This window comes from Priapulus caudatus, unplaced genomic scaffold (assembly GCF_000485595.1).
Source record: "Priapulus caudatus unplaced genomic scaffold, Priapulus_caudatus-5.0.1 Scaffold123, whole genome shotgun sequence".
NCBI classification, from domain to species: Eukaryota; Metazoa; Priapulida; class Priapulimorpha; order Priapulimorphida; family Priapulidae; genus Priapulus; species Priapulus caudatus.
This window is the reverse complement of record NW_014577184.1, coordinates 85,196-96,128: the sequence shown is the minus strand read 5'-3', so window position 1 is coordinate 96,128 and position 10,933 is coordinate 85,196. Positions and strand designations below refer to the sequence as shown.

General features: G+C 52.7%; 1 protein-coding gene across 1 annotated transcript in view; it reads left to right on the top strand.

Annotated features, from left to right (window-relative positions):
* The window catches only part of LOC106805676 (serine/threonine-protein phosphatase 6 regulatory ankyrin repeat subunit A-like), a 20,576-nt gene extending 9,891 nt beyond the window's left edge, over window positions 1-10,685 (top strand). The window contains exons 2-9 of the mRNA XM_014807365.1: window positions 1,255-2,065; window positions 2,440-2,561; window positions 3,223-3,379; window positions 4,410-4,493; window positions 6,595-6,752; window positions 8,259-8,355; window positions 8,454-8,761; window positions 9,938-10,685. Coding sequence (XP_014662851.1) covers window positions 1,255-2,065; window positions 2,440-2,561; window positions 3,223-3,379; window positions 4,410-4,493; window positions 6,595-6,752; window positions 8,259-8,355; window positions 8,454-8,761; window positions 9,938-10,685 — 2,485 coding nt within the window. The remainder of the gene's footprint in view (window positions 1-1,254; window positions 2,066-2,439; window positions 2,562-3,222; window positions 3,380-4,409; window positions 4,494-6,594; window positions 6,753-8,258; window positions 8,356-8,453; window positions 8,762-9,937) is intronic.
* The last annotated feature ends 248 nt before the right edge of the window (window positions 10,686-10,933 follow it).

Here is a 10,933-nt window from a genome sequence, read left to right as displayed (position 1 = left end):
GATGGTGCTGAGAAATGAGAGGGCAAGCGCAGAGGGGGGAGCACAGAGTGGGATGGGGCGGATGGAATTGACGAGGGCAAGGCGCGGAGTGGAGGAGCAGAGTGGATTGGTGATGAGGATGAGATGGCGCAGCGCAGATAGGGGAGGAGTTTACCAGAGTTGGATGGTGCTGAGAGAATGAGAGAGGGCAAGCGCCAGAGGGGAGGAGTACTAGATGTGGGATTGGTGATGGAGAGAATGAGGGAGGAGGACAGAGGGGTAGGCGGTGCAAATAGAGGAGAAGCCCAGTTGGGGTAGGCGCTGGGTATGATGCTAGCTACATTAACCAGCTTTCAGATTTGAAGGCCCAGGAGGACGTACTAATGGACTCCTAGCGACACCATTAAGGGGTCTTTTCTGCGTCCATATCAACCTTAGAGGCATGATGGAGGCTCCACTTAAATCACTTTAAAAGGGATGTGGAGGGCTCCTTGAGGCTCTCTCATGCCTCTTGGGGGGTGATGTGGATCATGACACTCTCATGCGTCTAGAGTGAAATCCAAAACGAAAATTGGGATGGTCACTGCATCTATGATTATGCATGATATTCACCTTCAATTATCAATGGCTCGTGTCGGATTACATTCTTTTATCAACAACCCACACTAAGCCACAGATAATGAAAGAAGTTGATCGGATGTAAAGATTAACTTGTTTTATTTATTTTTGGATTGTCCATCCTTAGAGATTCTAAATCATGTACCTGCATATTTCAGCCAGAAGATTCATCACATCCATCACAACTAGCCACTTACTTGTACTCGTTAGTGCACGTCATTGTTAGCCTCCAGCCTGGACGAGTGTTTCACGTCGGCAGCAATCCACGTTTCACGCAGGTATAGTAGAAGCGAGCAGGTATTGTGGCTACGATTTAGGTACCTGTATTTGGATGCTGTTGTTTAGTTGATGGTTATCTATATATATACCAGGGGGTAGTAACAGCCTGTACTCTGGCCATCGTTCAGTTACTTAACAGCACAATTGTTGTGTGTGTGCTAACCTTTTTGTACCCTACACCACTCTGCGCTCTCCCGCTCATTCTCTCTCCTCTCTCTATCACCTGCAGGGGGCAGACGCCGCTTCACCTGCAGGGGGCGGCGACGCACGGCGGCATGTGCCTGCAGCTGCTTGTCAACTCTCCACCTCTCGTTCTCTCTTCACCTTCCCCTCTAGATCTGTGCTTCTCCCCTCATTCTCTCTCTATCTCGCCTGCAGGGGGCAGACTCCGCTGCACCTGGCCGCGGCATCGACGCACGGCGGCATGTGCCTGCAGCTGCTCGTCAACGAGGGAGCCGACGCGAACGTGCAGAGCCGCGACGGCCGCACGCCGCTGCACATGACCGCGATCCACGGCCGCTTCACGCGCTCGCAGACGCTCATCAACGCCGGCGGTGTCGTCGACGCGCTCGACCGCGACGACAACACGCCGCTGCACATCGCCGCGCGACACGGCCACGAGCTGCTCATCAACACGCTGCTGAGCAACGGTGCGGACGCGCGGCGGCGGGGGGCGGCAGGCATGCAGCCGCTGCACATGGCCGCGCTCGCCGGCTACGCCGACTGCTGCCGCAAGCTGCTCGAGGTCGGCTTCGACCTGGACGCGGCGGACGACTGCGGCCGCACGGTCGTGCACGCGGCGGCGTGCGGCGGCAGCATCGAGTGCTTGGATCTCCTCGTGAGTTCCGGCGGCGACCACGCGCGCGCTGACAAGCTGGGCCGCGTGCCGCTGCACTACGCCGCCGCCAGAGGGCAGCGCTTTGTGCTGCAGACGCTGCTCGCGGCAGCGGCCGCCGACCTGATCGACGTCGGCGACGACGCGACGGCGACAACGCCGCTGCATCTCGCCGCGTTCCGCGGACACGCGAAGGCGCTCTCCGCGCTCGTCGGATTCTTCGCGAACGTCGACGCCGAGGACCGCAACAAGCGAACAGCTTGCGACCTCGCCGCGTTCGCCGGCCACGCGGCCTGCGTCGAGGCGCTCGTCCACCAGGGCGCGAACGTGGCGGCGCGGGATTTGTTTCATGTTGTATTATTGTCATGTGTCTTGTTATTGTATTTTTGTTTTGTTTCATGTTATTGTATTGTTGTCATGCATCTTGTTACCACCATGCTGAATGTACGGTGACGGAGAAATGCATCAATGTGTGAATTCTAGGTGGATGTGAAGGTATTGCTCATCATTTTGTTTCTTATATCTTGTATCTTGTTGTTGTATTTTATTCTATCTTGTCGCCATTGCACAGCCAAGCAGTTACTGAGAAATACATCTTCGTGTTGAGTCTGTTGACTGTAGGTGGATACAAATATATTGCTCATCTTGTAATCTCTCATATCGTGTAGCTTGTTGTTGCCACTGCGCAGTTGACTTAGGGATGTCTCAGTGCATGAACTGAATTTCAGGTGGACGTGAATGCACGAGATAAGAACTGGCAGACGCCCTTACATGTGGCAGCCGCCAACGGCGCCGTCAAATGTGCCGAGTGTATCATCCCGCTGCTCGGAAACGTAAACATATCAGACAGGTAAGCAGTGCAAACGCGCAAGTGACCTGTGCACACCTAGTAACTGTGCTACAGGCTTTGCGAAAGTGTGGTCAAACTCATGTGTATGAGGATCACTGAAGGGAATGGCCACAGTGCCCTTGGTGGACAGGTGTCCATTCTGTTGAGTTGATTAACTGTTTAACTTCCACTTAGGGAAAAATCGAAAGTGCCCTTTATAAATGGATGTCTGATAAAAGTCCATATAAAATATGGACTCGTTTCACCTCGAAAATTGTTCGCGAAAATGAACGACGTATGCAACCACGTCATATGTTCCATGACTATTAGGGTCTCTGAAATAATCGTATTGGCATGTATTCGTATGTAGTCAGCTATGGGTCTGTGTAGGTGTATTTGGGTGTGAGTAGTTAGTCGTATATGAGTGTTTTTTTTCCGTTCTGGGGTCTGTGTATTTATATTTGAGTCTATAGTCGTATTGGGATCCATATAAGTTGTTTTGGGGTGTGTGTAGTCGTATATGAGTGTATTTTCGTTTTGGAGTCTGTGTATTCGTATATGAGTGTATTGTCGTATTGGCGTCTGTATAGTCGTATTGGGGTGTATAATTATACTGGGGTATGTGGTGAATAGTAATTTTTACATGCGTTTTGTAAGTGTATCCCTGCACGTATTTTACCAGGGCCGGCCGCACGAGCCTGCATCACGCCGCGTACAACGGACACGTGGAGATGGTGGAGCTGCTTGTCCGACACAACGCTAGCATCAACGCGTTCGACAAGAAGGACAGGAAAGCTATCCACTGGGCAGCCTACATGGGTCACCCTGCGGTCGTCAAGGTAATCGCACCACGCCAAACCGTTGGCCATTTTTCCTATCTGTCTGGGTGAGATAACTGAACCTCCTTTGATACTGTTGTTAGGTTGACCAGTTTGTTCATGTTCTTAACACGTCAACACCAAATTGTCGACATTGCAGCAGTTTGTTACTAAGCAGCATTTTTAGAACTCCAATTCCTCAATGCCAGGTCCTATTAGTCATTCCAGGCAGATGGGTAAATTGCCCCATGGCAAACCGCTTGCGTGATGAATGTTAACACTTCTAATAAGTAGTCGTGCTTTCCATCTTGCTTCAGTTTAAAACATTCTGGGTATGCATGCTACATAGGTGATTGTGTTGTAGCAAGAGTAAGGTGAGGAAGAAAAACAGAGAGAGCAATGGAGAACGAGAGAGAAGTATTGAGGATGGCAGCATGGGATGAAGATGTAGAAATCGGTGGACAGAGATTTAACAAGAAGTGTGGGGAGGGGGAGGCTAGTAGAAGAAGAAGGCAGGTAAGGGAACGGTTAGTAGAGGAAGACAGGGCCATAATAAAAATATTGTTTGTTTGCCCTCACCCGACCGACCCTCCAAAAAGGGGCCTGGGCCGACTCAAAAAAATTTATTGATCTTTTCTATTGTTTTTTTTTTACAAATTGTATCACTGTACATTAATCTGTAGGCAATACATTATATGTACCAAGCCAAACAAACATTCAACATAAAAGGTATCTCCACACAAGTGCACCCGAGCATGTAGACACCATGCTGAATTTGTAAAAAGACCCCCCTGAAAAAAAGAAGCTTACCTACCTACCCAAACTTTTCAGCCTGGGTCGGGTGAGGGCAAACAAAGATTTTTTTAATTGTGGCCGGTAGGGTAGGTGAGAAGGGTAGTAGAGGAACACAGATGGTTGGCAGTAAGTGTAGTAGAAGGCAATATAGGATGACGAAGGAAGGCAAGAGCCAGAATGAGAAAGATGGAGTAGTCAACGAAGAGCGAATAGAAGAAGAGCCTCTGTATTGAAACTTGTGCATCATTTAATGCAGGTGCTGGTAGACCATGGAGCAGAGATCAATTGCCGGGACAAGCAGATGTATACAGCCCTGCATGCTGCCGCAGCTGGTGGTCAGGTACTATAGATAGCTGTGTACACTCTTCAGTTAAATAAATCCCCATCTTTCCTATCTTGTACCCATCTAGTTCTTGCTTGGCCTGAACTGAGAAACGACATACTTCTTATTAGATCTGATAGTTATTGTTAGATTGTATAGTTCTTATTAACCCTTGATATTTGATTCATATGTGTTTGAACTATAGTCAAACCTGTGCTAGCGGACACGTCTATGAAATGGACACCGTTACAACATGCACTTTTGGGGGTTTCCCTCGAGTGTGCCATACACAGGGTTCGTAGCGGGTCTTCCAAAGTCTTATAAGTACTTATTTCAACATGTGTCTTACTACTATGAACCCTGATACAGGTTTTACTGTAGTTCAAACATGATCAATATGGGTTTTACTATGGGTTTGAGTTCTCATATATATTAATTATTTACGATACAAACCTTGACGATACGCGTATCGATACATTTAATCAGTCGTGATACTAATAGCTTCAAGATTCTGATTTCTAAGCGTTCACACAATTAAGTTTCCAATTACTTCGTACCATGAAAGCTGTATTGTGATACGGATCTTATCGTGAAGGCTGTATACAGATCGTATAGTGAACAGGGCCGGATTTAGACATGGCGAGGCCCTAAGGTATGGGAAGCTGTAGAGTAAGCTTGTGTAAATAATGGTCTTTTTTTAATAATTGGGTCCGAAGTTATTAATAATAATTGTTGTGAGTTATGTTAATTAGCGTAAATCATTACTTAAATATAAATTATAATAAACAGATTGTGAGTGCTTAAGCTCTAGCTTGTTTAGCTTATGCCCAAATCCAGCCCTGATCGCGAAGTCTGTATCGTGACACGAATCGCATCGCGCGCCACCCGTACACAGTGTGCTGTTGCGAGGGCTGTACCGTGACACGTATCGCATCGTGAAGGCCGTATCATGTGATGCAGATCGCATCGCGCGCCACCCGTATCGTCCCACCCCCTAACATACGTGGTGTGCTAAATAATGATCCTTTTTTAACAATTCAGTCTAATTTGTAGGGCTGTCATTGGTATCAAATTATTTCGATTCGATTATTGATATTTTTTTTTCGATATTTCGATCCGATTCGATTTAATAATTATGTAATAAAACATGAGCCGGGAAAGTACAGTAAACTCATGTACTGTATTCTACTTATGATAACTATGCATTTTATACATCGCTGTGCTTAAATACAACATGGGCGAAGTATATTTATCTGAATTCAACCAGATTGACCTGGCGTCGCGGCGATGGCGAAGCAGCAGACATGCTTTTACGGTAGACAGATTTTATTATAAAGATCAGTGAGACAGGATACGCACCAGAGACAACTGAACACCACAGTTATTGATTGTCTCTTTATGGATGCGCCCTGCACTACTTCAAATAATGGCGGCGTTCAGTCAAAAATGCTACCGATGCTTCGCTGGCTACATTTTAGAAAAAAAATATATATAAAAAAATAATCGGATCGCTATTTTTCGATTTGTTTCGATATCGATATCGGACGCAAATCCATCGCGATTTATCGATGAGGTGGTCATTGATGACAGTCCTACTAATTTGTTAATGTTAATTGTTATTAGTGCATGACGTGATAAATCGCTGCAATCTCATTGGATAACGCAGCAGGCACTATGAAGCGATAGTGCCCGCCTGAGCGGGCACTATCGCTTGCGCGACGCATTGTTAATTATAACCGAGTGTGTTTTACGTCACGAATCTCCTGCATCTGGCGCCACGCAGAGCTAATTTCGGAACGGCGGTTGTGTTTTGTGTCAACGTTTTGTTACATCGAATTGCACCGGCCAATTTAGGGAGTATAAAGAAGGTATACGCATGAAAAGTAGAATGCATAGTCATGTGAGCACTAAAAACATTAATGGCTGTTGTTGGGGGCACTATGCTCTCATAGTGTTGCTTGGGAAGAGAATAGTGCCCTCGCCTAAAAACGCTCGGGCACTATTCCTTCCCTCAGCAACCACTATGAGAAGCATAGTGCCCCCAACAGCAGGCAGTTAAAGATAATTAGTTAGGCTATGTTAATCAGCTTAATTAGGCGTGGCCTGCCGCCCCTTGCAGGTGACCGTGGTCAAGCAGTTGCTGGACCTGGGTGTGGACCTGGAGGCGGTGAACGCATGCGGCAACACGGCGCTGCACATAGCCTGCCTCAACGGGCAGGACCTCGTAGCAGCTGAGCTGATCGCATATGGAGCGTCCATCAACACGATGAACCACAGGTGGGGGTGATTACGGGGTTCTCCGCGTTCTTATCTCGGACGGCCGATAGTCGGCGTTCGTTCTGCATTCTGTTTCTCGACGTCGGTCGTCGGAACTGTCGGTTTTTGACGCGCTGTGGAGGGGCGTCTTTGCGAGAAGGGGATTGGAGTTTATGATTGATGTCAGAATGTTTTATGATGCTAGGTCATAATGGATGTACAGTTAATCAGGCTTTCATTTTTAAGGGGCGCGATCGCGCTCGCGCTCCACGCGCACCCGAAATTGTCCATGGCTTGCGCGCTCATCGCGCGCTCATAAAGTGGTTGAGATAGCGCACAAAAAGTCTGTCTGATTATGTTGAAAAAAAATTTAAAAGCGCTCCATAGAATGTTCTCAATTAGGGGGTACAAAAAGGTTAGCAACACACAACCAATTTGTGGTGTGTATTGGTACAGTCTGTTTTATTTTACCTCGGTCTGTTTATAGTGGTATGATTTATATTATTAGATATTTTCTATACGTTCAGCACAAGTTACCTTGCTCGTTTGTTTGTGAGAAGTGTTATTGTGAAACGGCGTAGGGCTGGAGGGGCTACATACGTGGCTACTACGTACAAGTAATTTGGCTATTTTGTTGATGGATTTGTGATGCATTTTGTGCTGAATATGCATTTTTTTATTAGCTTTAGGATGGAATCAGCAATAAATAAACAAGTTTATTTTTACATCCGCATCAACTTTTTGTTATTAATCTGTGTGCTAGTGTTGGTCGTTGGTGTGATGAAAGAATGTAATCCGACGAAGCCATTGAATGAATGAAGGTGAGATGAATTTATTAGTAGATTGACATGACATTCCCAATTTTCGTTGGGATTTCACTTTTGATTGGTCATGATTCGCATCATCACACCCCAAGAGGTTTTATTATTTTATTTCTATATATAGGTTTGTCGATTTCGAAAAGACCCTTATGCGTGTCCGTCCAGGGGAGTCGATTAGTTTTTTATCTGAAAGCCTGGTTAATGGTCTAGCTAGAATCAATCAGCGCTACCCACACTGGGCTTCTCCTCTTGTCACCCTACCCTCTGTGCTCCTCCCCTCATTCTCTCATCACCATCCCACTCTGTACTCCTCCCCTCTGCGCTTGCCCTCTCATTCTCTCAGCACCATTCCACTCTGTACTCCTCCCCTCTGCGCTTGCCCTCTCATTCTCTCATCACCATCCCACTCTGTGCTCCTCCCCTCGTGCGCTTTTTCCTCTCATTCTCTCGGACCACCCACTCTGTGCTCTCCCCCATTCGCGCTTGCCTCTCATTCTCTCAGCATTACTCTGCGCTCTCCGCTCATTCTTCTTCTCTATCACCTGCAGGGGGAGACGCCCTTCACTGCACTTGGTTTTGGCTTTGCGACGTTGGCGGCATGTTGTGCCTCAGGTTCTGCTTGTCAACTCTTTACCTCTCGTTTCTCATCACTCTCCTCTAGATCTCTGTGCTTTTCCCTCATTCTCTCTCGTGCTCACCTGCTCAGGGGGCAGACTCCGCCCTGTCACCTTTTGTTCGGCTTCGCGACGCCCTCGCATTGCCTGCCCAGCTGCTCGTTAACGAGGCGAGCGACTGCTGAACGTGCAGAGCCGCGACGGCCCCTTTTCCGCACACCGCTGGCACATGACGCCAATCACGGCGCTTCACGCGCTACCGCAGACGCTTATTCCGTGTGCGGTAGTCGTCGACGCGCGTCGACCGCGACGACCAACACGCCGCCTGCATCATCGCGCCGGCGGACACCGGCACGAGCTGCTCATCAACACCGTGCCTGATATCAACTTTGGGATACGCGCGGCGGCTTGGGTTGTTTTTTGGGCGGCAGGCATGCAAGCCGCTGCACATTGGCCGCGTCTGCTACGCCGACTGCTGCCGCAAGCGCTTTCGCAGTCTTTCGACCTGGACGGGCGGGACGACTGCGGCCGCCATTATACGGTCGCTGCACGCCGGCGGCGCGTGCGGGCGCAGCATCGAGTGCTTGGATCTCCCGTGAGTTCCGCGCGGCCGACACGGCGCGCGCTGACAAGCTGGGCCGCGCTCGCGCCTGCACTACGCCGCCGCGCACTGCGCCGCCGCCTGCGTGGTGGCGCTGTGACGGCAGGCGCGCCGTCGTCGTGAATCGCCGCGACGACGACGGCGCTCTAGCGCGCGCCGGCTGCCGATTTGCCTGCACCATCGCCCGCCCGCCGGACGACGACGCGAAGTGCGTCGAGCACCTGCTCAGCGAACTGGCGCGGCGCCCTGCGCGGAGACCCGCCGCGGCTTCGGCGCCTGAACATACGCCGCCGCCAGAGGGCAGCGCTTTGTTCTGCCAGACGCTGCTCGCTTTCTTTTTTTTTGCAGCGCGTTCGACTGATCTTTCCGGGTTTTCACGTTCCGTATCTGTTTACGATGTGACGGCGACACGCCGCGTGGCACTCGTTTTCCCGACACGCTTAAGGCGCTCTCCGCTCGTCGATTGGGCCGCGAACGCGGAGCGCCGAGGCACCGCAACACGCTATACAGCTGCGCCTCGCCGCGTTCTCTTTCCCGCGCGCCTGCGTCGAGTTTGCGCTCGTCCAACCAGGCGCTATTGCGGCGCGGGGCGTTACTCTCGACGGCGCCTGCACGCTTTTATGAACCGGGCACGCCGAGTGCTTTTTTTTGCGCTGCGCTCGTCCGCGTCTTCGCGAGTGTTCGTCGACCGCTTTCCGACGACTGGTTGTGTGTGTCCGTCACGCGCGTTGGATCGCTCTCTGTGTGGCAACTTATCGCTTGCACGCTGCTGCTGGTCGGCGATCGGCCGCGAGCGTGCTGCGGTGGACGCCGGCGGCCGGACAGCGCTGCACCGCGGCGGCGCGCGGCGCGAGAGGAGTGCGTCGGACGCCGCTGGCTAGACAACACGCGACGCCCGACGCGGCAGGATACGCGCCGGACGCACGCCGATCCACGCCGCCGCATGTGCGGCCACGTTCGGCATGCTCGGCGCGCTGCTGCAGAATGCTGGCGCCCCCTGGCGAGCATACGGCGGCAACGCGTCGGCTCGTTCGAGCCCTCGCGACTACAAGCGGCATTCACGCCGCTGATAGACTGGCGTGCTACTCGGCCACGAAAGCTGCCGTCGAATTGCTGCTGGTAGCAACACGGCGGGCGGGAGTTGCCGGGCAACTTTCTCGCCGCCTGCAGCATGCTGCGCGCACGGCAGCCGAGCGCTGTGCGTAGAGCTGCATCATTCAACACGTTCGGCGACAAGATCCGTGAACCTGTGCGACCTGGCGCGGGCGCACGATCGCTGCACGCCCGCAGGGCGTCGCGCACGCAACTGGCGCGCGCTGCGCGTGCTGGGCGCCACGGCGGCTGCCCGACGCCGCGCGACGTGCGCGCGTCCACCCCGGCGATGCTCGCCGCCGCTGCGGCCACGCGCGGTCGCTCGAGCTGCCTGCTTGTCTCGCGCGCGCGCGCCGGGGGTGGCGACACGCCGGGCGACACGCGTGCCACTCGCAGTCGGCACGTCGCCACGACGCCGCCGCGCTCATGCTCGTCGCACACGGCTGCCGCGCGACGCCGTCGACGCGCAGAACGGCGGGACGCCAGCGCCGCTGCACCTCGCTGCGCGGCACGGGCATGCGGCGCACGCGCGGCGCGGCTGCGTGGGAGGCGCGGGCGAGCGTCGCGGCCGTCGACGCGGCGGCCGCTCCCCGCGCTCGCGTGCGCCGCCGACGCGCGCGTCGCAGCCTGCCTCGAGATGATCCTCGCGAGCATGATGCCGAACAACTTGGCGCCGCGCGGCGGGGGGCCGCCGTCGCAGCAGCTGCCGCCCGGGAAGGTCGGGGAGCGGCCCTCGGGGTCGGCGAGCAGCCCGACGGGCAGCGTCGACTTCCGTGAACACTCAAGCATCTCGAGCATGCAGAGCTCCGACTCCGAGTTCTACTGACGACGGCCGGCGGTCGCCGCGGCGACGCCGACGCGCTCGTACGTGAGATGCGTCGCCGCGGCGACGATCGACGCGCTCAGACGTGCGGGATGGGTCGCCGCGGCGACGACGACGACGACATTATACCGTGGCAGGCTGAGGAGTGTAACGTGTCGTGAGCCTTCACGGGGTAAGACGCCTGGCGAGATCGACCTGTTGGCCTGAGCAAGATCCCCGCATCTCCTTCTCGTGACTGATATTGCTAGGTC